The 27711-nt window shown below is 53.8% G+C and overlaps 1 protein-coding gene across 4 annotated transcripts; it reads right to left on the reverse strand.

Moving 5' to 3' along the window:
* Positions 1-1479: 1479 nt before the first annotated feature.
* On the reverse strand, positions 1480-26608 carry WARS2 (tryptophanyl tRNA synthetase 2, mitochondrial). 4 transcript variants are annotated; one of them, XM_032978311.2, is made up of 8 exons: positions 26236-26608; positions 24203-24311; positions 21485-21636; positions 15944-16024; positions 14315-14400; positions 11613-11731; positions 5872-6321; positions 1480-4730 (listed from the first exon to the last, which is right to left on the reverse strand). In XM_032978311.2, the coding sequence occupies exons 1-8, from the start codon at positions 26338-26340 to the stop codon at positions 4468-4470; spliced, it is 1365 nt and encodes a 454-aa protein (XP_032834202.2). In that variant the 5' UTR covers positions 26341-26608; the 3' UTR covers positions 1480-4467. The 4 variants fall into 4 exon arrangements, with proteins under 4 accessions (XP_032834202.2, XP_032834201.2, XP_075910485.1 ...); XM_032978310.2 differs by having other exon boundaries at positions 24191-24311; XM_076054370.1 differs by lacking the exon at positions 24203-24311 and having other exon boundaries at positions 26236-26305.
* Between the last annotated feature and the right edge of the window lie 1103 nt (positions 26609-27711).

The following is a 27711-nucleotide window of genomic DNA, read 5'->3' on the forward strand; positions in this document are numbered from 1 at the left end:
GGGTGAGTGGTTGATCGGTCAGTAACGCTGGGGGTGAGTGAGAGAAAATGCGAGAGGAATGGAGGGGGGTGAAAACGCGGTGAATTGTGTGCATGTGTTGTGTGTATATCGATAGGGGTGTGGGAGCGTGGCGGTGAGGCGTGGGAAACCCGAGTCCTCGGCTCCTGTGGGGGAGACTGCCCATCAACAGGAGGCGAGGAATTGTGGTGGGAGTTTACGCCCCCACCGAAGATGAACGTCGGTGCGGACGAGGCCGATGAGTCTGATGCCGTCTATGACCTGTCCCAGATGCTAGATAAAGTGGCCCGTTGGGATAGTCATCTTGTTGGGTGACTTTAATGCCAGAGTGGGTCAGTGATTGGAGGGCATGGGCCATATCAGCTCGGTAGTAACGGGACGAGGCTGTTCGATTTGTGTGCAAACCATGGGCTTGTAACTACCAACACGCTTTTCCAGCATCAGCGCATCCACACGTGGGTGCATGCCGGGTCCCAACAAGAACATCTGCTGGACTATATAGTGACGCAACATTGAATGCGGGCCCATGTCCTCGGCACCAGCATCTACTGTGCAGCTGATCTGCCCACTGACCATCGTCTGGTCATTCGTGAGATGCGCCTGCCATTCTTCCACTCCGGTAGCGGGTGTCCATTCAGAACCCCATTCAAACTCTGTAGCCTGGCCTCGGCTAGCCGATGGAAGTTTTTTTGCAGGAATTTCGTCATCACTTGCAGCTGGGGTTGGCATCGTCTCTCCTCCTGATGCTGATGGGAAATGGGTGAGGTTCAGAACTGCAAGCTCATGCAGCAGATGGTGGTGATGGATGAGGTTCAGGACTGCAAGCTCATGCAGCAGATGGTGGTGATGATACCCGTGGTAATGATGGTGTAGTGGATGAGGTTCAGGACTAGTTCATGCAGAAGATGGTGGTGACGATACCCGTGGTAATGATGGTGTAATGGATGAGGTTCAGGACTGGCTCATGCAGCAGATGGTTGTGATGATACCCGTGGTATTGATGGCGTAGTGGATGATGTTCAGGACTGCAGGCTACATTCAGCTGCAATGGCAACAATTGGCTCCCAGACCTCGGAGGCCCTGGCTGAAGGAGGTTGGTGGCGTTCCAGCTGGTTGACAGACAACGACAGGCCCACTCCCGTCCACAGAATAGGAGAATGAGGAGGCTTAGCGCATCGTTCGCTCGGAGGTTTTCAGAGGCATGCGGCGCTGCGAGGATGAGTGCGGGTTGCTGAGGAGGGATGGGATCTGCCTCAGTAGCCTGCGATCGCAAATCCGCTCTTTAATTCAATTTAAAAAAAAAGTTACTTGCACCGCCACGCCTATCAGCATCCTGAAGGGCTGGAACGGTGATCCCATCTCCCACTTCCAGGAACTGGGTCTGCAGGTTTGCAGGGGGGGAGGAGGGGAATTCTCTCAGCCCAAGACACCGTCACAATCGCTGACTGGGGTAGCCATAGATACTCCATCGAACGGTTAATTTATTTCCGATATGACGACAACATTAAGGCATGGCGCGGTTATTACGACGTCACAACACGTTACCTGGAAACCCCACCGTGGCCGTAGATCAACACGTCGTAGATCGCCACCCCTATTGTTCCCTTCGTAGACCGTGAGATTACCAGGGCTTTAATAGGTAAACATCATCCACACAAAACCAAACCACTCTAAAGCCCCAAGCCGCGTCGGGAAAAACCAGACGAGCTCCGTGAACGTGTTTGGAGGCAACGCGGCGAATGACCATCATCAGCGTGGATCGTCCGTCGTCGTAAACCGGAGACCACCGCCTGTCCAGGCGTTCCTCCATGGGGGCCTCTGAAGTCTCACACGGCTTGGGGGGGCCCCAGCAATGTCAAAATCCGGCCCTGGCCGGCAGGGATAGACGATGCACGGCAAGACGCGATGACAACCGTGGATATGGCCTGGCCAATGTCTCGCATGCGGCGGTGCCGTTACCGGAGCCACACGCAAGCACGTCGACTCGCGGTGCAAGTGGTCGTGTGGGTGGGTGATGTGTGGATGGGTGGTGTGTGGATGGGTGGATGGGTGAGTGGGTGGGTGGGTGAGTGGGTGAGTGGGTGAGTGGGTGTGTGGGTGAGTGAGTGAGTGGGTGGGTGAGTGGGTGGGTGTGTGAGTGGGTGTGTGGGTGGGTGAGTTTAACTCGTGCCCTGGTGGTCCCCCTCTTTAAGAAGGGGGACCGCACAGACTGTAACAACTACAGGGGCATCTCACTCCTCAGTGTGCCGGGAAAGGTCCTGGCAAGGATTATTCAACATCGCCTTGCCAGGCACGCTGAGAGGCTTGAGGAGCCCCAATGCGGTTTCAGGAAAGGGCGGTCCTGCACAGATGCCATATTTTCTGTCCGTCTGCTACAGCAGAGGTGTAGGGAATTCCAACAAGACCTACATCTCTGCTTTATTGACCTGGTCAAGGCCTATGATACCATCAGTAGGCCTGGGCTCTGGGTTGTTCTTCGTGCTTTTGGAGTACCTGACCCTCTGCTCACGATCATTAAGGACCTTCATGATGGTGAGCGGGCCCGGGTAAAAATACGTGGCCGGGAGTCAGAGCCATTCCCTGTACACCTTGGGGTGCGACAGGGATGTCCTCTGGCTCCCACATTATTTAACATCTATTTTGACCACGTAGTTCGTGAAGCCTTCAATAGCTGTACCGGGGGAATCTCCATATGGTACAGATATAATGGGAGGCGGATCGATGCCCGGGTGCGGTCAAGGGATGGCTCCCAATTGCTCAACCACGTTATGTATGCTGATGATTTGGTAATAGCTGCTCATTCAGAGGAGGAGTTGGAGCCGCTGCTGCTGAGACTGGAGCATGCCACTAAGAGGTGGGGCCTTACCATCAGCCCCACCAAAACTAAGCACCTGCCTGGGTATTTTGTACCATCGGACACTCCACCCCCACAACTCCCAATCGGTGATGGGGCAGTTGTGGAGAGAGTGGAGAGTTTGCCATACCTGGGCAGTGTGCTTATGACTGGCTCCAGTTTAACAGCAGAGGTCTCACTCCGAATCAGTCGAGCGGCAATATCTTTTCATCGGTTGCGTAACGCTGTGTGGAAGCTACCTGGTCTATCGCTCCGCACTAAGCTTCAGGTCTTCTCGGCCACGGTCATTCCCTCCCTTCTCTACGCTTGCGAAACGTGGACCCCCCTAATGGAACATCTTCGCCGGTTAGAAACATTTAGGCTGGCCTGCCTACGATCCATCCTGGGTTTAACCAGACTGGATTGTGTGAGGAGATCACAACTCCTTGAAAGATCTGGGCAAGGTCCCATCAGTGAGCTCCTCCGGCAGGGAAGGCTGCGATGGCTGGGTCATGTAGCCCGCATGCCCAGCCACCGAATGCCTGAACAGCTTTTGTTCGGCCGGATTGAGGGGGCTAAGCGGGCGCGGCACGGGCTAGAGAAGAGATGGAGTGATGTGGTACAGGAGGACGTGGAGCTGAGTGGACTTGCCGATAACTGGTACCAGCGGTGTCAAGATCGGCCTCTGTGGAGGAGGCTCGTGAAGGACGCTACTGGGCAGTTGGAGGCAGTCGCCCTCCAACAACAACGGAGGGCGGAGGAGCGACGCTCACAACAACGAGCGGAGTGCCGGGTGGCTAAAGCACAGCAGGTTGCCACAGTAGGGGGCACAGGTGGTGCATCAGCCAGTCATCTCGGTCAGTCGACCCGTGGCACCTGGGTCTGCCCCGTGACCTCCTGCCAGCGGGCGTTCGACACTTCACGTGGCCTCAGGGTGCACATGGCCTGGCACAAGCGTCGTGGTGACGTCACCGCCACTTAGTGGTGAATGGCGGTTGTTGTTGTTGGGTGGGTGGGTGGGTGAGTGCGTGAGTGGGTGCGTGAGTGGGTGCGTGAGTGGGTGCGTGGGTGGATGAGTGGGTGAGTGGGTGGGTGAGTGGGTGAGTGAATGAGTGGGTGAGTGGGTGGATGAGTGAGTGAGGGGGTGGGTGAGTGGATGAGTGGGAGGGTGAGTAGGTGGGTGGGTGGGTGAGTAGGTGGGTGGGTGAGTAGGTGGGTGGGTGAGTAGTTGGGTGGGTGGGTGAGTAGGTGGGTGGGTGGGTGAGTAGGTGGGTGGGTGGGTGAGTAGGTGGGTGGGTGAGTAGGTGGGTGGGTGAGTAGGTGGGTGGGTGAGTGGGTGAGTGGGTGGGTGAGTAGGTGAGTGGGTGAGTAGGTGGGTGGGTGGGTGAGTAGGTGGGTGGGTGGGTGAGTAGGTGGGTGGGTGGGTGAGTAGGTGGGTGGGTGGGTGAGTAGGTGGGTGAGTGGGTGGGTGGGTGAGCATGTGTGTGATTGGGCGACTGGGTGTGTGAGTGGGCGGGGTCAGTGCATGAGTGGGACCCCAGCGGTATTCAGCATCCGTCCGTGCCTCGTGAAGGACGGAGGCGAAGTGCCGCTGTGGGGAGGCGCCGTGGACTGGGTCACGGCGCCAACCCCACGAGGAGCTTCACCTCCCGGAGGTTGTGGGCGGCCACGCGGGACGCTCGCTCCCGACCCTCCTCCAGGACGCGTCCCAGAAACCCCCACCGAGAGAGGTCTCCTCCCACGTCTCCACGCTCCTCCTCACCCATCCCCTCCTCCTCCTCGTCCCCCTCCTCCTCCTCCTCCTCACACGACCCAAACTCCTTGCCGCCGTAGTCTCCGGGGGAGGTCCAGGTCAAGCCACCGCCACCGCTTCCTCCACCTTGAGGAACGTCCCAACAACGAACGTCCAAAGTGGAACGGGAGGGTTATTCCTCTTGTGTGCGTGGTCGAAACTCAAACGAAACTTTTTAATTTTTTTCACCACAGGTAAAGGCTTCCCTGGGGGTTGTGTAGCTCGTTTCCAGAAGCCGGGGGGGGGGGCCTGGCCATCATAGATGATAGCTCAAGGAAGCGGCTTGTCACATGCAAACATCTAGCAGCAGCAGCAGCAGCAAAGAATACCCAAGACACGTGGGCATGTTGAGTCTAAATGTGGAGGGGAAAACCCGGTGGACCCGGAGAAAAATCCGCGTGACCAGGCATCGTCAGGGGTCGGGATCAAACGCAGGGACCTCCTGTACACGAGGCGAGGGAGATAACATCTCCTAGCCAGCGTGATTGCGGAGTGACACGCAGGCACGGTGAACTGCCGTGGTGTAGTACAAGATCTGTGGCCACGGCAGAAGGGGCGAGTTCTTAAAGTCTTCCCCCTGCCCACCTCTAACCGACCATACTTCACCGCGTGGGTAATGCTCCACGGGTTCATAATGCGGCACTCTCGGCATGCCCGTTGACTCACTCTCCTGTCCGCTCACCCGCCCACCCACCCACGTGCCCACCCACCCACCCACGTGACCACCAGCAAATCCACTCACTCGCTCACCTGGCCACTTGCACGCCCACTCAAACTCAGCCACTCAGCCACTCGGCCAACCACTCACCCATTCACGAATTGACTCACTCACTCACTCGCTCATTCAACCACCCATCCTCTTACCCACCCACTCACCCACCCACCCACTCAGTCACCCACTCACTCGCTCACCCACCCACTCATCCACTCACCCACCCACTCGCTCACTCACCCACCCACTCACCCACCCACCCACCCACTCACTCACCCACCCGCTCACTCACTCACTCACCCACTCACTCACTCACTCACCCATCCACTCGCTCACTCACCCACCCACTCACTCACTCACCCACTCACCCACTCACTCACCCACTCACCCACTCACTCACTCACCCATCCACTCGCTCACTCACCCACCCACTCACCCACTCAACCACTCACCCACTCACCCACCCACCCACCCCCTGTTGGAATTCCCCACCCGCCCGCCCGCCCGCCCGCTCACCTCCGTCCAGCGAGGGCACGCTCTCTCCGGCCATGAGGCGGAGGAAGCGCGAGCGGAGCGGCCTCACCACGAGGCGGAGGAGGTCCTCGGCGAGCTCCTCCTTGTACCCCCGCGGCGTGGAGCCGCCGCCGCCGCCGCCGCACGGCACCAGGCCGGGGTGTCGCAGGCCCAGGGCGGCCGCGTGCAGCGCCAGGAGGTTGGAGACGCCGGGCCGCGCCGCCGGCTCGTACGAGACGCCCGGCAGGGAGTCGGTGACGGCACGGCGGAGTTTGAGGCGCACGGCCGCGTCCGAGTCGGAGATCAGCACGGAGCCCAGGGAGGAGCGGCGTCCGGGCCGTCCGGCGGGGGGCGACGAGGAGGACGAGGAGGACGAGGAGGAGGAAGTTGGGAGCTGGGATTTGCTCATTTTGGACGAGGGGTCCTGCAGGGAACGGATCCGAGGGAAGTCGCCTGAAGAGGAGACGGAGAGAGGAGAGCGGATGGGAGAGAGGAGAGTGGATGGGAGAGAAGGGAGTGGATGGGAGAGAGGGGAGTGGATGGGAGAGTGGATGGGAGAGTGGATGGGAGAGAGGGGAGTGGATGGGAGAGTGGATGGGAGTGGATGGGAGAGAGGGGAGTGGATGGGAGTGGATGTGAGTGGATGTGAGAGAGGGGAGTGGATGGGAGAGAGGGGAGTGGATGGGAGAGAGGGGAGTGGATGGGAGTGGATGGGAGAGTGGATGGGAGAGAGGAGAGTGGATGGGAGAGAGGGGAGAGAGGAGAGTGGATGGGAGAGAGGGGAGTGGATGGGAGAGAGGAGAGTGGATGGGAGAGAGGGGAGTGGATGGGAGAGAGGAGAGTGGATGGGAGTGGATGGGAGAGAGGGGAGTGGATGGGAGTGGATGGGAGAGAGGGGAGTGGATGGGAGAGAGGGGAGTGGATGGGAGTTGATGGGAGAGAGGGGAGTGGATGGGAGTGGATGGGAGTGGATGGGAGTGGATGGGAGTGGATGGGAGAGAGGAGAGTGGATGGGAGAGAGGGGAGTGGTGGTGCAGCGGTTAGCGCTACGCTACGCTACGACCCCGGCCATCCGAGTTCGATTCCCGCTCACGGCCACCAACACCGGTGACGATTGTCTGAACCGGTCCCGGGCCTCCCCTAGGTCGACTCAGCCTCAAATGAGGACCTGGTACGGTGTGTAGTAAACATCGCCACTAGGGAGACAAAGGCGGTCGGGCGTGGTGCTGGCCACCCACCCCCTCGTGTGCCGTGCCGGCCTTCACAGGTGCTCGCTAACAACACTTGCTTTGTTAAGGCTACATTGGGGATCTTTGTAGATGTATGTGTGTGTATGTGTGTATGTGTGTGTGTATGTGTGTGTGTGTATGTGTGTGTGTGTATGTGTGTGTATGTGTGTGTATGTGTGTATGTGTGTGTGTGTATGTGTGTGTGTATGTGTGTGTGTATGTGTGTGTGTATGTGTGTGTCTGTGTGTGTGTATGTGTGTGTATGTGTGTGTGTATGTGTGTGTGTATGTGTGTGTGTATGTGTGTGTGTATGTGTATGTGTGTGTATGTGTGTGTATGTGTGTGTGTATGTGTGTGTGTGTATGTGTGTGTATGTATGTGTGTGTGTATGTATGTGTGTGTGTATGTGTGTGTGTGTATGTGTGTATATGTGTGTGTGTATGTGTGTGTGTGTATGTGTGTGTGTGTATGTGTGTATGTGTGTGTGTCTGTGTGTGTATGTGTGTGTGTCTGTGTGTATGTGTGTGTATGTGTGTATGTGTGTGTGTCTGTGTGTATGTGTGTGTCTGTGTGTATGTGTGTGTATGTATGTGTATGTGTGTGTATGTGTGTATGTATGTGTGTATGTGTGTATGTGTCTGTGTGTATGTGTCTGTGTGTATGTGTGTGTGTATGTGTGTATGTGTCTGTGTGTATGTGTATGTGTCTGTGTGTATGTGTGTGTATGTGTGTGTGTGTGTATGTGTGTATGTGTGTGTATGTGTGTATGTGTGTGTATGTGTCTGTGTGTATGTATGTGTGTATGTGTGTGTATGTGTGTATGTGTGTGTATGTGTGTATGTGTCTGTGTTTATGTGTCTGTGGGAGTAGTCTGGGAAAATCAACCCCCACCACGATGGTGCCTGTCGGTAACGCTGTGGTGACTGTGGTGGTGATGGTGATTGCCTGTTGGTAACGCTGTGGTGACTGTGGTGGTGATGGTGATTGCCTGTTGGTAACGCTGTGGTGACTGTGGTGGTGGTGGTGGTGGTGACGGTGGTTGCCTATCGGTAACGCTGTGGTGACCGTGGTGGTGACTGTGGTGGTGGTGATGGTGGTGGTCTGTCGATAACGCTGTGGTGACTGTGGTGGTGGTGATGGTGGTTGCCTGTTGGTAACGCTGTGGTGACCGTGGTGGTGGTGGTGATGGTGACTGTGGTGGTGATGATGGTGGTGGTCTGTCGGTAACGCTGTGGTGACTGTGGTGGTGGTGGTGGTGATGGTGGTTGCCTATCGGTAACGCTGTGGTGACTGTGGTGGTGATGGTGGTGGTGGTGACTGTGGTGGTGACTGTGGTGATGGTGGTGGTGGTGGTTGACAACCAAAGAGAATGGATCCCTGCAGTCACGAAAACTTCAAATCGAGATTAAATTCATCATTACTTGACAATATGGTTGGCATCGCCCCCTCCTCATGCAGAGGGGAAATGGGTGAGGTTCAGGACTGTGGCTCATGCAGCTGTGGGTGCACAGTACACATCTCTCCAGAGACCCCTGGCTGACAAGAGATTGTTCAACAGCTGGCTGACAGAAAGCGACAGGCCAACTCCTGACGTCTACAGCTTCCCACACGAGAGAATGAGGCGGCTTGCCGCAGCCTTCGCTCGGAGGTTTGAGTGGTGGCCGAGGGGATGGAATCTGCCTCAGTTGCCCGTCATCACAAATCACTCTCTAATGCCATGGAAAATAAATTTTAACTTGCAGCACCTCGCCGGTCGCCATCCTCAGGGGAAGGGACGGTGATCCGATCTATGATTCCCAGTAACAGCTCAGTATGTTCGAGGTTTCGATCTAGAGCTTTCACGACTGCAGGGGTTCATATTCTTGGTTCTTTCGGTAAAAAGCCACCACCGCGTAGAAGGGACGACGTTTCGGCCACAACGCAAGCGGCCGTCCTCAGGTGAAGCCCTCCCCGTAGAGGCGAGAGAACCAAGAATATGTCCAATGTTTTGGTTTTTTTTCCCCGGTAAAGTCACGTATGAAGGAATAGCACGAAGTTAACATTAAAACAAATCAACTAACGGCGTTTCGACCGCAACGCAAGCGATCTTCACCAGGCGTAAAAAAAACGAACAGCGAGGGGGCCACACGGGGCGACATCAACGCAACACGCAGAGAGCGTTGAGACTTGCACGGTGGTGAATACAGCGAGAGAAGATGAGGGACGGGAATTCAACAAGCCTAAGGAAAAACATTAACGTGATGCACAAACCAGTGGGGCCAACGGCACACAGTTAGACGACGTGTTCTTTGGTTCTTTCGGTAAAGTCACCACCACGTGGAATGAGAATAAAATAATAAATCGATTAAAATAAAATAACGCAATAATATTCCCACGACGTTTCGGCCACAACACAAGCGGCCTTCATCAGGTGAAGGGGACGAGACTGTCTGGTAGGACAGCGCTGGAGTGAGAATTTTATTGTGTTATTTTATTTTATCAATTTATTATTTTATTCTCATTCTACGTGGTGGTGACTTTACCGAAAGAACCAAAGAAGGTGAATCCTTGCAGTCACGAAAGCTTTAAATCGAAATTTAGACAACGTCATTGATTGATCTGTTTTAATATAACTTCGTGGTATTCCTTACACACGTGAGTTTACCGGGAAAAATAAAATAAAAACACTGAGTAATTCGCGCAGTCACGAAAGCTTTGAGTCTTCATTGACCAAGAATACGTTCATGCTGTTGCTGAACTTCTTCCTCACCGTACGTAGCCAACTGTTCTAATCGCAGGTGCGAGGGACGGACAGCGAAACCAGACACCCAGCTTAACAGACGCCGCTTGTGTTGTGGCCGAGACACCGCGAGAAGTTTATTTGATTATGTTTTATTATTTTATCATTTTATTATTACTTCCCTCCTACGTGACTTTACCGAAAGAACCAGGAAGACGCCAAGAGTGGCTGTAGTAAAACACCTACTTAGATTTCAAAGTGCTTCGCTCCAGTGGCTTCCGGACATCTGAAGGGAGGGCGTTCTAGCGCGCGATGCGGTCACCCCGTCTGTGTTCCATGGCTGGGCAAAAAAAATTGATGTCTGCGGGTTTGCTGACCATTTGTGTGTGCTCTTGGGGGAGGGAAGAGATCCCTCAGCCCAGATAAGATCGTGAGGCAAGGTGGGGATGACCCTGCTGGGGCTGTGGTGCCTCAAATATTGGAAGAGGAAGTCACCCCCTGCGTGAATGGCTGGCTGATGGTGCCATCCGTTGAGTCGAAGGAACAGGAACAGCGCCAGGTAGAGACGATCTCACAAGCGAACTGCTAACGGAGGGTGGCGTCTGTGTGCATACCGCCCTACATGACATCAACAACACAACTGTCTGGACCACAGGACAGGTTCCGCAGGATTGTAAGGATGCCCGCGTGGTCCCACTCTTTAAGGGAGACCCCCCACGACTGATTGTAACAACTACAGGGGCATAATTTCCCTGCTCAAGTGTTACCAGGAAAGGTTCTGGCACAAATGATTCAACGTCACCTTGCCAGGGATGCTGATGAATAACTTGCGGAGCCCTGAAGTGGTGTCACATATCTGGGCAGTGTGCTTATGACCAGCTCCGGTTTGGCAGGGGAGGTCTCGCTCCAAATCATTTGAACGGCATATTTTCGCCAGCGGTGTAAGGCTGTGCGAAAGCTAACTGGGCTGGTGATCGAAAATAAGCTTCGCTGGTTGTGACCGATTGTCACAACTACCGGGGCATCTCCCTCCTCAGTGTGAGGCTTGGCAAGGTCCTGGCAAGGGTTATTCAACAAGCAACTCGCTCAGGAGAAACTTGCATCGCCCCAATGTTGTTTTAGACCGGGGCGGTCCTGCACAGATGCCATATCCTCCGTCCGTCTGCTACAGCAGAGGTGTAGGGAATTCGAACGGGACCTACATCTCTGCTTTATTGACCTGGTCAAGGCCTATGATATCATCAGTAGGCCTGGGCTCTGGGTCATTCTTCGTGCTTTCAGGGTCCCTGACCCTCTGCTCACAATACTGAGAACCTTCATGATGGTGTGCAGGGTCAGGTGAAGCTGCGTAGCCAGGGATGTCCTCTGACCGCTGTACCATTAAACAGACATTTTTACCCCTTAGTTAAAGAAACTATCCATGGCTCCACCAGAGGCATATCCATCTGGTACAGATACAATGGGCGGCTAACTGATGTCCCTCTGTCCCTGTATCCCCATGTCTCTCTCGTGTCTCCAAGTCCCCATATCTCCGTTTCCCTGTATCTCCGTATCTCCGTGTACCCATATCTCTATCCCTGTATCTGCATGTCTCCCGTTTATCCGTGTCTCCCGTTTGTCCATGTCCCCGCATCCCGGTGTACCAATATCTTCACGTGCCCCCCCATGTGCCTGTGTCCTCATGTCTCCGTGTTTCCCGTGTGTCTGTGTCCCTGTTTCTCCATATCCCCTTGTCTCCGTGTTCCCGTGTCCCGTGTCCCCTTGTCTCCGTGTTCCCGTGTCCCAGCATGTCTCACTGAGCACTGCTTGGGGGAGAGGGAAGTAGTTTCCGTAGCGGTGGTTGAACGCCCGGGCCAGATCGAGCGTCAACTCAAGGTGCTGGGCTTGGTCCTCACCCACAGGGACGTGCGTGGCCCTGTGGGGGAGAGGCGGGGAGAACAGCGGTGACACACAGTCTCTACGGGGCTCTCTGTCGTGAGTCTGTGGGTCTCTGTGTGGTGAGTCTGTGGGTCTCTGTGGTGAGTCTGTGGGTCTCTGTGTGATGAGTCCGTGGGTCTCTATGTGATGAGTCTGTGGGTCTCTGTGTGGTGAGTCTATGGGTCTCTGTGTGGTGAGTCTATGGGTCTCTGTGTGGTGAGTCTGTGGGTCTCTGTGTGGTGAGTCTGTGGCTCTCTGTGGTGAGTCTGTGGGTCTCTGTGTGATGAGTCTGTGGGTCTCTATGTGATGAGTCTGTGGGTCTCTGTGTGGTGAGTCTATGGGTCTCTGTGTGGTGAGTCTATGGGTCTCTGTGTGGTGAGTCTGTGGGTCTCTGTGTGGTGAGTCTGTGGCTCTCTGTCGTGAGTCTGTGGGTCTCTGTGTGGTGAGTCTGTGGGTCTCTGTGTGGTGAGTCTGTGGGTCTCTGTGTGATGAGTCTATGGGTCTCTGTGTGGTGAGTCTATGGGTCTCTGTGTCGTGAGTCTATGGGTCTTTGTGTCGTGAGTCTATGGGTCTCTGTGTCGTGAGTCTCTGTGTGATGAGTCTATGGGTCTCTGTGTGGTGAGTCTATGGGTCTCTGTGTGGTGAGTCTATGGGTCTCTGTGTGGTGAGTCTATGGGTCTCTGTGTGGTGAGTCTGTGGGTCTCTGTGTGGTGAGTCTGTGGGTCTCTGTCGTGAGTCTGTGGGTCTCTGTGTGGTGAGTCTGTGGGTCTCTGTGTGATGAGTCTATGGGTCTCTGTGTGATGAGTCTGTGGGTCTCTGTGTGATGAGTCTGTGGGTCTCTGTGTGATGAGTCTGTGGGTCTCTGTGTGATGAGTCTGTGGGTCGCTGTGTGATGAGTCTGTGGGTCTCTGTGTGGTGAGTCTGTGGGTCTCTGTGTGGTGAGTCTGTGGGTCTCTGTGTGATGAGTCTGTGGGTCTCTGTGTGGTGAGTCTGTGTGTCTCTGTGTGTTGTGAGTCTGTGAGTCTCTGTGTGATGAGTCTGTGGGTCTCTGTGTGGTGAGTCTGTGGGTCTCTGTGTGATGTTCTTAGTTCTTTCGGTAAAGTCAAGTGGAAGCGAAATAATAAAATAATACAACTAAAACATAATAAAATCATCACGACGTTTCGGCCACAACTCAAGCAGCCTTCTTCAGGTGAAGGAACAGAACTGTCGGGACGACAGCGCTTCAATGAACACTGCTAAGCTTGGCAGCGTCTCTTAAGCTGGGTGGGAGGAGCAGAGCGCCTTGACCAAGGAGTTTACATATCAGCAGAGTAATTTAGCATTGAAGTAGCCGTGTTAATGTGTTAGATTAGCAGGGTGTTAAAGTCAGACATTGGCATGTAACTGGGAGATTAGCACGATGTTAGTGTGAGGGATTAGCATGTAACTGGTCACAGAAGTAGCTATGTTAAAGTCAGAGTTTACATATCAACAGGAGAATTTAGCATTGAAGTAGCTGTGTTAATGTGATAGATTAGCAGGGTGTTAAAGTCAGAAATTAGCGTATAACTGGGAGATTAGCACGATGTTAGTGTGAGGATTTAGCATGTAACTGGTCACGGAAGTAGCCACGTTAAAGTCAGAGTTTACATATCGACAGAAGAATTTACCATTGAAGTAGCCGTGTTAATGTGATAGATTAGCAGGGAGTTAAAGTCAGACATTAGCGTGTAACTGGGAGATTAGCGCGATGTTAGTGTGAGGATTTAGCATGTAACTGGTCACGGAAGTAGCTACGTTAAAGTCAGAGTTTACATATCAACAGAAGAATTTACCATTGAAGTAGCCGTGTTAATGTGATAGATTAGCAGGGTGTTAAAGTCAGACATTAGCGTGTAACTGGGAGATTAGCGCGATGTTAGTGTGAGGGATTGGCATGTAACTGGTCACGGAAGTAGCTACGTTAAAGTCAAGAGTTTACATATCGACAGAAGAATTTACCATTGAAGTAGCCGTGTTAATGTGATAGATTAGCAGGGTGTTAAAGTCAGAAATTAGCGTGTAACTGGGAGATTAGCGCGATGTTAGTGTGAGGGATTAGCATGTAACTGGTCACAGAAGTAGCTACGTTAAAGTCAGAGTTTACATATCGATAGAAGAATTTACCATTGAAGTAGCCGTGTTAATGTGATAGATTAGCAGGGAGTTAAAGTCAGAAATTAGCGTGTAACTGGGAGATTAGAGCGATGTTAGTGTGAGGATTTAGCATGTAACTGGTCACGGAAGTAGCTACGTTAAAGTCAGAGTTTACATATCGACAGAAGAATTTACCATTGAAGTAGCCGTGTTAATGTGATAGATTAGCAGGGTGTTAAAGTCAGACATTAGCGTGTAACTGGGAGATTAGCGCGATGTTAGTGTGACTTTAACCTAAAGAACCAAGAAGATGAATCACTGCAGTCACGAAAGCTTTAAATCGAAATTGTTTGTTTTGGCGTTGTTACGTGCTGACTCCGTGCCCCTTAAATGGACATCTGCAGCAAAGAGCTTCATAGCTAATCGGATTTCTCCTCCTCCTCCTCCTCCTGGGTCTCCTTGCCTGTATAGTAGAATGTCGGCCGCCTGCAGCACCGGGTAGGTGAGGAGGCCCAGGCTCCCAAGGTCCGCCAGGCCCCGACTCTTCTCCTGAAAGTAGTCCCGGCAACGGCAACGACAACAACAACAACCGGGTCACACAGCGGCACCAGGAGGGGCAAAACCAACGTGGAACTAAAACTAAACTAAGATTTAAAGCTTTCGTGACTGCAGGGATTCATATTCTTGGTTCTTTCGGTAAAGTCACCACCACGTAGAAGGGAAACAATAAAATAATAAAATTATGAAACAATAAAATTGCTCTTTCGGTAAAGTCACCACGTAGAAGGGAAACAATAAAATAATATAAAAAAATGTATTGTTTTATATTTTTATTAACAATAAAAAATTATATTTTTATTATTTTATTGTTTCCCTTCTACGTGGTGACTTTACCGAAAGAACCAAGAATATAAAACTAAACTATTTTGTCAATGCCTCCGCAAGCATTCTTACCATGGGAGGTGTCTAGCCGTCTTATCTCAAATTTCGATTTCAAGCTTTCGTGACTGCAGGGATTCATATTCTTGAGATCTTTCGGTAAAATCACGTAGAAGGGAAACAATAAAATAATAAAAATATAAAACAATACAATTCTCACGACCTTTCCACTACAACACACGCCTGGTGTACAGGCGAGGTAGTTAACATCTCACGGTGGTGAGATGTTAACTACCTCGCCTGGTGTACAGGCGAGGTAGTTAACATCACACCGTGGTGAGATGTTAACTACCTCGCCTGGTGTACAGGCGAGCTAGTTAACATCACACCGTGGTGAGATGTTAACTACCTCGCCTGGTGTACAGGCGAGGTAGTTAACATCACACGGTGGTGAGATGTTAACTACCTCACCTGGTGTACAGGTGTGGTAGTTAACATCTCACGGTGGTAGATGTTAACTACCTCGCCTGGTGTACAGGCAAGGTAGTTAACAACACGGTGGTGAGATGTTAACTACCTCGCCTGGTGTACAGGCGAGGTAGTTAACATCTCACGGTGGTGAGATCGAACTGACAGACATTCTAAATAAACAGCAGCAAGCGTTGGGGTCGGGATTCAACCCACGACCTCCTGTACACCGTGAGAGGTAGTTAACATCTCGTCACCCCGAGTCACCCTGATGAGTCACCCTGATGAGTCACCCTGATGAGGAGTCACCCTGAGGAGGAGTCACCCTGACGAGTCACCCCGAGGAGTCACCCTGGTGAGTCACCCTGATGAGTCACCCTGACGAGTCACCCCGAGGAGTCACCCCGAGGAGTCACCCCGAGGAGTCACCCCGAGGAGTCACCCCGAGGATGAGTCACCCTGATGAGTCACCCTGATGAGTCACCCTGAGGAGTCACCCTGAGGAGTCACCCTGATGAGTCATCCTGATGAGTCACCCTGAAGAGTCACCCTGAGGATGAGTCACCCTGAGGATGAGTCACCCTGAGGATGAGTCACCCTGAGGATGAGTCACCCTGAGGAGTCACCCTGAAGAGCCACCCTGAGGATGAGTCACCCTGAGGATGAGTCACCCTGAAGAGTCACCCTGATGAGTCACCCTGAGGATGAGTCACCCTGAGGATGAGTCACCCTGATGATGAGTCACCTTCCATTGGTGCAGGTGGCTGAGTCTGGCTGTGGTTGTGAGGCAGCCGAGGATCCAAGACAACTCGGTGTGCTCTGGGACCTAGAGACACGGAGACACGGAGACAGAGACACGGGGACACGGAGACACGGAGACACGGAGACACGGGGACACGGGGACAGGGAGACACGAGGAGTGAGGGAGATGGGGAGAGAAAGGGGGAGGGAGACACGGGGAGGTAGACACGGGGACACGGAGACACGGAGACACGGGGACACGGGGACAGGGAGACACGGAGAGTGAGGGAGATGGGGAGAGAAAGGGGGAGGGAGACACGGGGAGGGGGACACGGAGACAGGGAGACACGGGGAGTGAGGGAGACGGGGAGAGAAAGGGGGAGGGAGGGGTTCAATCCAAAACTCCCTCTCTGGGCACGATTGGTCACTAACGAGCTGAATAATAATAATTATTGTTGTTGTTCTATTTGTGAAGAGCCTTCTTCCATTGCGACAAAGAGCTTTACAGCTCATCAGATTCCTCCTCCTGCAGTTTAACTACAGATCCTGGTTGCGTTATCTGGCTGAGTAACTGGGTCACTGGGTGACTGGCTGAGTAACTGGGTCACTGGGTGACTGGCTGAGTAACTGGGTCACTGGGTGACTGAGTAACTGGGCCACTGGGTGACTGGCTGAGTAACTGGGTCACTGGGTGACTGACTGAGTAACTGGGTCACTGGGTGACTGAATAACTGGGTCACTGGGTGACTGGCTGAGTAACTGGGTCACTGGGTGACTGAGTAACTGGGTCACTGGGTGACTGGCTGAGTAACTGGGTCACTGGGTGACTGAGTAACTGGGTCACTGGGTGACTGAATAACTGGGTCACTGGGTGACTGGCTGAGTAACTGGGTCACTGGGTGACTGAGTAACTGGGTCACTGGGTGACTGGCTGAGTAACTGGGTCACTGGGTGACTGACTGAGTAACTGGGTCACTGGGTGACTGACTAACTGGGTCACTGGGTGACTGACTGAGTAACTGGGTCACTGGGTGACTGACTGAGTAACTGGGTCACTGGGTGACTGACTGAGTAACTGGGTCACTGGGTGACTGAGTAACTGGGCCACTGGGTGACTGGCTGAGTAACTGGGTCACTGGGTGACTGAGTAACTGGGTCACTGGGTGACTGAATAACTGGGTCACTGGGTGACTGAGTAACTGGGTCACTGGGTGACTGAGTAACTGGGTCACTGGGTGACTGAGTAACTGGGTCACTGGGTGACTGAGTAACTGGGTCACTGGGTCACTGGGTGACTGGCTGAGTAACTGGGTCACTGGGTGACTGACTGAGTAACTGGGTCACTGGGTGACTGAGTAACTGGGTCACTGGGTGACTGAGTAACTGGGTCACTGGGTGACTGACTGAGTAACTGGGTCACTGGGTGACTGAGTAACTGGGTCACTGGGTGACTGACTGAGTAACTGGGTCACTGGGTGACTGGCTGAGTAACTGGGTCACTGGGTGACTGGCTGAGTAACTGGGTCACTGGGTGACTGAGTAACTGGGTCACTGGGTGACTGAGTAACTGGGTCACTGGGTGACTGGCTGAGTAACTGGGTCACTGGGTGACTGAGTAACTGGGTCACTGGGTGACTGAGTAACTGGGTCACTGGGTGACTGACTGAGTAACTGGGTCACTGGGTGACTGAGTAACTGGGTCACTGGGTGACTGAGTAACTGGGTCACTGGGTGACTGGCTGAGTAACTGGGTCACTGGGTGACTGAGTAACTGGGTCACTGGGTGACTGGCTGAGTAACTGGGTCACTGGGTGACTGAGTAACTGGGTCACTGGGTGACTGGCTGAGTAACTGGGTCACTGGGTGACTGAGTAACTGGGTCACTGGGTGACTGGCTGAGTAACTGGGTCACTGGGTGACTGACTGAGTAACTGGGTCACTGGGTGACTGGCTGAGTAACTGGGTCACTGGGTGACTGGCTGAGTAACTGGGTCACTGGGTGACTGAGTAACTGGGTCACTGGGTGACTGAGTAACTGGGTCACTGGTGTGACTGAGTAACTGCGTCACTGGGTGACTGAGTAACTGGGTCACTGGGTGACTGGCTGAGTAACTGGGTCACTGGGTGACTGGCTGAGTAACTGGGTCACTGGGTGACTGTCTAAGTAACTGGGTCACTTAGTGACTGAGTAACTGGGTCACTGGGTGACTGGGTCACTGGGTGACTGGCTGAGTGGCTGAGTAACTGGGTCACTGGGTGACTGGATGACTGTCTGGGTAACTGGGTCACTGAGTAACTGGGTGACTGGGTCACTGGGTAACTGGGTGACTGTCTGGGTAACTGGGTCACTGGCTGACTAGGTCACTGGGTAACTGGGTTACTGGGTCACTGGGTAACTGGGTCACTGGGTAACTGGGTGATTGGGTCACTGGGTGACTGGGTCACTGGGTGACTGGGTCACTGTCTGAGTAACTGGGTCACTGGGTGACTGGCTGGGTCACTGGGTGACTGGCTGAGTAACTGGGTCACTGGGTGACTGTCTGGGTAACCTGGTAACCAGGCAACGTGGTAACCTGGTAACTGGGTAACCTGGTAACCGGGTAACCTGGTAGCCAGGTAACTGGGTAACCAGGTAACTGGGTAACCAGGTAACGTGGTAACCAGATAACTGGGTAACCTGGTAACCTGGTAACCAGGTAACCTGGTCACCAGGTAACTGGGTCACTGGGTAACTGGCTGAGTGGCTGAGTAACTGGGTGACTGTCTAGGTAACCAGGTAACTGGATAACCAGGTAACCAGGTAACTGGGTAACCTGGTAACCAGGTAACCGGGTAACCGGGTAACGTGGTAACCTGGTAACGTGGTAACCTGGTAACGTGGTAACCTGGTAACGCGGTAACTGGGTCACTGGGTGACTGGCTGAATGGCTGAGTAACCTGGTAACCAGGTAACTGGGTAACCTGGTAACTGGGTAACCTGGTAACCAGGTGACTGGGTAACCTGGTAACCTGGTAACTGGGCAACCTGGTAACCAGGTGACTGGGTAACCTGGTAACCTGGTAACCAGGTGACTGGGTAACCTGGTAACGTGGTAACTGGGTAACCTAGTAACTAGGTAACCTGGCAACATGGTAACCAGGTAACCTGGTAACCAGGTAACATGGTAACCTGGTAACCAGGTAACCTGTAACCAGGTAACCAGGTAACATGGTAACCAGGTAACCTGGTAACTGGGTAACCAGGTAACCGGGTAACCTGGTAACTGGGTAACCAGGTAACCTGGTAACCAGGTAACTGGGTCACTGGGTGACTGGCTGAGTAACTGGGAACCAGGTAACGTGGTAACCAGGTAACTGGGTGACTGTCTAGGTAACTGGGTAACCAGGTAACGTGGTAACCTGGGTCACTGGGTGACTGGCTGAGTAACTGGGTAACCTGGTAACCAGGTAACGTGGTAACCTGGGAATGTGGTAACCAGGTAACTGGGTAACCAGGTAACTGGGTGACTGTCTAGGTAACCTGGTAACGTGGTAACCTGGTAACCAGGTAACTGGGTAACCGGGTAACCTGGTAACCTGGTAACGTGGTAACGTGGTAACTGGGTGGCTGTCTAGGTAACGTGGTAACCAGGTAACGTGGTAACCAGGTAACGTGGTAACGTGGTAACCAGGTAACGTGGTAACGTGGTAACCAGGTAACGTGGTAACCTGGTAACGTGGTAACTGGGTAACGTGGTAACGTGGTAACCAGGTAGCCAGGTAACTGGGTAACCAGGTAACTTGGTAACTGGGTGACTGTCTAGGTAACCAGGTAACATGGTAACCTGGTAACCGGGTAACAAGGTTATCACGTTACCTGGTTACCTGGTTACCAGGTAACGTGGTAACGTGGTAACGTGGTAACCAGGTAACGTGGTAACCAGGTGGTAACGTGGTAACCTGGTAACTGGTAACCAGGTGGTAAGGTGTTAACCTGGTAACTGGTAACCAGGTGGTAACCAGGTGGTAAGGTGATAACCAGGTGTTAACGTGGTAACGTGTTAACGTGGTAACCAGGTTTTAACCATGTGTTAACGTGTTAACCAGGTGTTAACCTGAGACTGCAGGAAGAGGGCGCTCCAGGCTGGGTCCACCCCACAGGTAAGGTGATAACCAGGTGTTAACGTGTTAACCAGGTGTTAACCAGGTGTTAATGTGTTAACCAGGTGTTAACCAGGTGTTAACGTGTTAACCAGGTGTTAACGTGTTAACGTGTTAACCAGGTGTTAACCAGGTGTTAACGTGTTAACCAGGTGGTAACGTGTTAACGTGTTAACCAGGTGTTAAACAGGTGTTAACGTGTTAACGTGTTAACATGTTAACCAGGTGTTAACGTGGTAACTAGGTGTTAACCAGGTGTTAATGTGTTAACCAGGTGTTAACCAGGTGTTAACCTGAGACTGCAGGAAGAGGGCGCTCCGGGCGGGGTGACTGTCTAGGTAACGTGTTAACGTGTTAACCAGGTGTTAACGTGTTAACCAGGTGTTAATGTGTTAACGTGTTAACGTGTTAACGCGTTAACCAGGTGTTAACGTGTTAACCAGGTGGTAACGTGTTAACGTGTTAACCAGGTGTTAAACAGGTGTTAACGTGTTAACATGTTAACCAGGTGTTAACGTGGTAACTAGGTGTTAACCAGGTGTTAATGTGTTAACCAGGTGTTAACCAGGTGTTAACCTGAGACTGCAGGAAGAGGGCGCTCCGGGCGGGGTGACTGTCTAGGTAACGTGTTAACGTGTTAACCAGGTGTTAACGTGTTAACCAGGTGTTAATGTGTTAACGTGGTAACGTGGTAACGTGTTAACGTGTTAACCAGGTGTTAACGTGTTAACCAGGTGGTAACGTGTTAACGTGTTAACCAGGTGTTAAACAGGTGTTAAACAGGTGTTAACATGTTAACGTGTTAACATGTTAACCAGGTGTTAACGTGGTAACTAGGTGTTAACCAGGTGTTAATGTGTTAACCAGGTGTTAACCAGGTGTTAACCAGGTGTTAACCTGAGACTGCAGGAAGAGGGCGCTCCGGGCTGGGTCCACCCCACAGGTCACCAGGTGTTAACCAGGTGTTAACGTGGTAACCAGGTGTTAACGTGTTAACGTGTTAACCAGGTGTTAATGTGGTAACGTGTTAACGTGTTAACCAGGTGTTAACCAGGTGTTAACCAGGTGTTAACGTGTTAACGTGGTGTTAATGTGTTAATGTGTTAACCTGAGACTGCAGGAAGAGGGCGCTCCGGGCTGGGTCCACCCCACAGGCCACCAGGTGTTAACCAGGTGTTAACGTGTTAACGTGTTAACCAGGTGTTAACGTGTTAACCAGGTGTTAACCAGGTGGTAACGTGTTAACCAGGTGTTAACCAGGCGTTAACCAGGTGTTAACCAGGTGTTAACGTGTTAACGTGGTGTTAATGTGTTAACGTGTTAACCTGAGACTGCAGGAAGAGGGCACTCCGGGCTGGGTGACTGTCTAGGTAACGTGTTAACCAGGTGTTAACCAGGTGTTAACCTGAGACTGCAGGAAGAGGGCGCTCCGGGCTGGGTCCACCCCACAGGCCACGAGGGCGGCCGCCGTGATGCGGCAGCGACGCCGCAGCAAGCCGGGGTCAGGGGTCACGGTGAGCGCGTGCAGGTCAGCCACACAGAACATCGACAGCGAGCCTGGGACACAGAGACACACAGAGACACACGGAGACACACGGAGACACACGTGGAGACACACGTGGGGACACAGAGACACACAGAGACACACGGAGACACAGAGACACAGAGACACACAGAGACACACGTGGGGACACAGAGACACACAGAGACACACGGGGACACACGGGGACACACGGGGACACGGGGACACACGGGGACACACAGAGACACACAGAGACACACGTGGGGACACACAGAGACACACGGAGACACACGGGGACACACGGGGACACACGGGGACACGGAGACGCACGGGGACACAGAGACACACGGGGACACACGTGGGGACACACGGAGACACACGGGGACACACGGAGACACGGGGGACACGGGGACACACGGGGGACACGGAGACACAGAGACACACGGGGAGACACACGGGGACACACGGGGGGACACGGAGACACACGGGGGACACGGAGACACACGTGGGGACACGGAGACACACGGGGACACACGGGGGACACACGTGGGGACACACGGGGAGACACACGGGGGACACGGGGACACACGGGGACAGACGTGGGACACGGAGACACGGAGACACACGGAGACACACGGAGACACACGGGGACACACGGGGACACAGAGACACACGGAGACACACGGGGACACACGGGGGACACACGTGGGGACACACGGAGACACACGGAGACACACGGGGACACACGGGGACACAGAGACACACGGAGACACACGGGGACACACGGGGACACACGGGGACACGGAGACACACGGGGACACACGGGGACACACGGGGACACGGAGACATGGGGAGAGAAAGACACAGAGATAGACACGGGGAGACACGGGGAGACAGTGATAGGCATTGCCTCAGTGAGACCCACAGACGCACGCAGAGACCCACAGACTCACACAGAGACCCACAGACTCATCACACAGAGACCCACAGACTCATCACACAGAGACCCACAGACTCATCACACAGAGACCCACAGACTCATCACACAGAGACCCACAGACTCACACAGAGACCCACAGACTCACACAGAGACCCACAGACTCACACAGAGACCCACAGACTCACACAGAGACCCACAGACTCACACAGAGACCCACAGACTCACACAGAGACCCACAGACTCACACAGAGACCCACATACTCACACAGAGACCCACAGACTCACATAGAGACCCACAGACTCACACAGAGACCCACAGACTCACGCAGAAACCCACAGACTCACACAGAAACCCACAGACTCATCACAAAAAAACCCAGACTCACACAGAGACCCACAGACTCACACAGAGACCCACAGACTCACACAGAGACCCACAGACTCACACAGAGACCCACTGACTCACACAGAGACCCACAGACTCATCACACAGAGACCCACAGACTCACACAGTCCCACAGACTCACACAGAGACCCACAGACTCATCACACAGAGACCCACAGACTCACACAGAGACCCACAGACTCACACAGAGACCCACAGACTCACACAGAGACCCACAGACTCACACAGAGACCCACAGACTCACACAAAGACCCACAGACTCATCACACAGAGACCCACAGACTCATCACACAGAGACCCACAGACTCACACAGAGACCCACAGACTCACACAGAGATGCTGTGTATCCCCCTGTCCCACCCTGTATGTCCCCGTGTGTCCCTGTGTCTCACCCCGTGTGTCCCACCCCACATGTCCCCATGTCTCATCCCGTGTGTCTCACCCCGTGTGTCCCCGTGTCTCACCCTGTGTCTCACCCTGTGTGTCTCCGTGTCTCACCCCGTGTCTCACCCCATGTGTCCCCGTGTCTCACCCTGTGTCTCACTCCATGTGTCCGTGTCTCACCCTGTGTCTCACCCCATGTGTCCCCGTGTCTCACCCTGTGTCTCACCCCGTGTGTCTCACCCCGTGTGTCCCCGTGTCTCACCCCGTGTCTCACCCAGTGTCTCACCCCGTGTCTCACTCTGTGTGTCCCCGTGTCTCACCCTGTGTGTCCCCGTGTCTCACCCCGTGTCTCACCCCGTGTCTCACCCCGTGTCTCACCATGTGTGTCCACGTGTCTCACCCCGTGTGTCTCACCCAGTGTGTCCCCGTGTCTCACCCTGTGTCTCAGCCTGTGTCTCACCCTGTGTGTCTCACCCCGTGTGTCCCCGTGTCTCACCCTGTGTCTCACCCTGTTGTCTCACCCCGTGTGTTTCACCCCGTGTGTCCCCGTGTCTCACCTCGTGAATCACCCTGTGTGTCTCACCCCGTGTGTCCCCGTGTCTCACCCCGTGTCTCACCCTTTGGCTCACCCCGTGTCTCACCCCGTGTCTCACCCTTTGTCTCACCCCGTGTCTCACCCCGTGTCTCACTCTGTGTCTCACCCCGTGTCTCACCCCGTGTCTCACCCTGTGTGTCTCACCACGTGTGTCTCACCCCGTGTGTCCCCGTGTCTCACCCCGTGTCTCACCCCGTGTCTCACCCCGTGTCTCACCCCGTGCCTCACCCCGTGTCTCACCCTGTGTCTCACCCTGTGTCTCACCCTGTGTCTCACCCTGTGTGTCCCCGTGTCTCAGCAGCTGTCTCCATGTCCCCATGGCTCCAAACACATTCCCCAGGTGAGGCACTCCGCTGGGCTGCACGCCCGAGAGGATCACCCGGCGCTACGCGGGGCGAGACACGGAGACAGGGCGGTGGGGAGACACGGAGACAGGGCAGTGGGGAGACACGGAGAGAGGGCAGTGGGGAGACACGGAGACAGGGCAGTGGGGAGACACGGAGAGAGGGCGGTGGGGAGACACGGAGACAGGGCAGTGGGGAGACACGGAGACAGGGCAGTGGGGAGACACGGAGACAGGGCAGTGGGGAGACACGGAGAGAGGGCGGTGGGGAGACACGGAGACAGGGCAGTGGGGAGACACGGAGACAGGGCAGTGGGGAGACACGGAGACAGGGTGGTGGGGAGACACGGAGACAGGGCGGTGGGGAGACACGGAGACAGGGCAGTGGGGAGACACGGAGACAGGGCGGTGGGGAGACACGGAGACAGGGCAGTGGGGAGACACGGAGAGAGGGCGGTGGGGAGACACGGAGACAGGGCAGTGGGGAGACACGGAGACAGGGCGGTGGGGAGACACGGAGACAGGGCAGTGGCGAGACACGGAGACAGGGCAGTGGGGAGACACGGAGACAGGGCAGTGGGGAGACACGGAGACAGGGCAGTGGGGAGACGTCTACACAGGGCGAGACACGGAGACAGGGCAGTGGGGAGACACGGAGACAGGGCAATGGGGAGACACGGAGACAGGGCAGTGGGGAGACACGGAGACAGGGCAGTGGGGAGACACGGAGACAGGGCAGTGGGGAGACACGGAGACAGAACAGTGGGGAGACACGGAGACAGGGCAGTGGGGAGACACGGAGACAGCCCAGTGGCGAGACACGGAGACAGGGCAGTGGGGAGACACGGAGACAGGGTAGTGGGGAGACACGGAGACAGGGCAGTGGGGAGACACGGAGACAGGGCAGTGGGGAGACACGGAGACAGGGCAGTGGGGAGACACGGAGACAGGGCAATGGGGAGACACGGAGACAGGGCAGTGGTGAGACACGGAGACAGGGCAGTGGGGAGACCTTATCTCCTTCATCACAACTAAAACTATTTAACACGCTTTCTGTAATTAACTCACTGTCTGTTGTTGTTGATGTACCCTCAAATCTTGTAACTCAATGTTAACCCACTTGCCAATGTGGTATCGACCCCAAACTTGGCATACTTATGTCACACTGATGACAATACTATATTATATCATTACAAATAAAAAATATATTTTTAAACAATCTTTTGTATATGTTGTGTTTCAGGGCAACTTCCTGGAGTCGTGGAGTTCTGCCATCACTAGGAGGGTACATTTCATTAAAGCGTGTTGTTTATATATAAACAAGAAGCTGTTTTAAACATTAGTTATGTATCTTATTGATCAGACATGGCCCGCTGAGTTGTGGAGCTGCTCGTCATAAAACGACCTGGGCCACAATGACAGCAAAACTTGGCGGGTCTCAGCCACCCCTTGGAGATCCGTCGGCACAGGCAAATTCCCGAGAGGGGGGAGGGACGAGAGGCGGGAGACACGGGAGGGGGGAGACACGGGAGATGGAGACACGGGAGATGGAGACACGGGAGATGGAGACACGGGAGTGGGAGACACGAGGAGGAGGAGGGAGACACGGGAGGAGGAAGGGAGACACGGGAGATGGAGACACGGGAGATGGAGACACGGGAGATGGAGGGAGACACGGGAGGAGGGAAGAGAGACACGGGAGATGGAGACACGGGAGATGGAGACACGGGAGATGGAGACACGGGAGATGGAGACACGGGAGATGGAGACACGAGGAGGAGGAGGGAGACACGGGAGGGGGGAGGGAGACACGGGAGGGGGGAGGGAGACACGAGGAGGAGACACGAGGGGGGTAGGAGGGAGACACGGGAGATGGAGGGAGACACTGGAGGAGGAGACACGGGAGGAGGGAAGGGAGACACGAGGAGGAGACCCGGGAGGAGGGAAGGGAGACACGCTCTCTCACCTCTCCCGCGCTACCGATGCTCGCCTGGCCGCGCCTCGTCCCCTCGGTCCCGCGACGCCGCCAGGAAAAACGAAAAAAGCCTCGGCCTACGAGACGAGTCGTCATCTCGGACCACAGCTAAAACGTCGGTGCGATAACCACCGTTTATTACCTCAAACGAGCAAAAGTAACATTGCCCACGGTGACTACAACTCAAGAAGAACTGCGCGATTAAAAAAACGGAATGTTGAAGTTTATAAACAAAAATAAAACCACCTTACACAAGTTTGAATGAGACTCCTCAATGACAGCGGTGACGTCACTCCTGCTCGCGCACAATCGACGTCATGACGTCACTTCTGCTCGCGCACAATCGACGTTATGACGTCACTCCTGCCCGCGCACGATTGGCGTGATGACGCTCATAGCTATACGCGATGACGTCACTCTCGCAAACGCGCGCACGGTGGGATGACGTCGCTCCCCGGGTCAGGCACGATCGACGAGATAACGTCACTCGCTAGACGGGGTGACGTCACTCCCGCCGGCTCTCGGTCGACGTGATGACTTCGGCGGACGCAAACTAACCACGCCTACACTCGGTGACCACGCCCCCCCCAGTGAACTAAGTCACGCCCCCCTGCCCTTCAGAAGCATGTTAATGAATAGCTGTGAACCCACAACGCTTTACCCCGCATTCTTGTGCAGGGAAATTGAATTTCGATTTAAAGCTTTCGTGACTGCAAGGATTCATCTTCTTTGGTTCTTTCGGTAAAGTCACCACCACGTAGAATGAGAAAAAATAAATTAATAAAATAAAATAACACAATAATATTCTCACGACGTTTCGGCCACAACACAAGCGACCTTCATCAGGTGAAGGGGACGAGACTGTCTGGAGGACAAAACTACAACAGTAGTTTTGTCTATTTGTTTGTGTTCACCCGTTGTCACGGGACTTTGTAGGATGAACGTTGAGATGTATAAGGGGCCGTCCATAAATGACGTCACGCGATTTTTTGACCCCCTCCCCGTCGTCACACGGCGTCACAAAAAGTCAGACCCCCCCCTCAAATATGACGTCACAAAGCTCTGCCCCCCCCCCCAAATAAAACATGCTTTAAAAAATCGCTCTCCGTGGTGCTAACGTTAAAAATAAAAACGCCACTTTTAAATTTTTATTGTTGTGGTTTTCACACCTGATGATGATTGCTTCTTGTGTTGCAGTCGAAACGTCGTGAGAATTGTATTGTTTTATATTTTTATGATTTTATTGTTTCCCTTCTTACCGCAAGAACCAATAATAGGCTTCAAATGGCTGTAAACTATTGTTGTCATTGTAGTGCGTATTTAATGTGGCGCTGCACTCTGATGTTGTAGGAGAAAACATTTATTTAAACAAAGTCTATTTAATTAAGTAGAACGTGTTGTCTGTATTTATTTAAATTTGCGCACTTTGATGTGACGTCACATCTCTCTCCCCCCCCTCGTCACGCA

The sequence above is a fragment of the Petromyzon marinus genome, chromosome 66 (genome assembly GCF_048934315.1).
Source record: "Petromyzon marinus isolate PM22_M1 ecotype Great Lakes invasive population chromosome 66, UKy_Petmar_22M1.pri1.0, whole genome shotgun sequence".
NCBI lineage: Eukaryota > Metazoa > Chordata > Hyperoartia > Petromyzontiformes > Petromyzontidae > Petromyzon > Petromyzon marinus.

Excerpts from the sequence above, each read along its gene's own strand:
- WARS2 (XM_032978310.2), bottom strand. The coding sequence starts at position 26,340 with ATGACGACTCGTCTCGTAGGCCGAGGCTTTTTTCGTTTTTCCTGGCGG. Across the intron at positions 14,401-15,943 it reads GCCACCTGCACCAATGGAAG|GAGAAGAGTCGGGGCCTGGC; the intron begins GTGACTCATCAT and ends GACTACTTTCAG. Across the intron at positions 11,732-14,314 it reads GCCGACATTCTACTATACAG|GGCCACGCACGTCCCTGTGG; the intron begins GCAAGGAGACCC and ends TCTCCCCCACAG.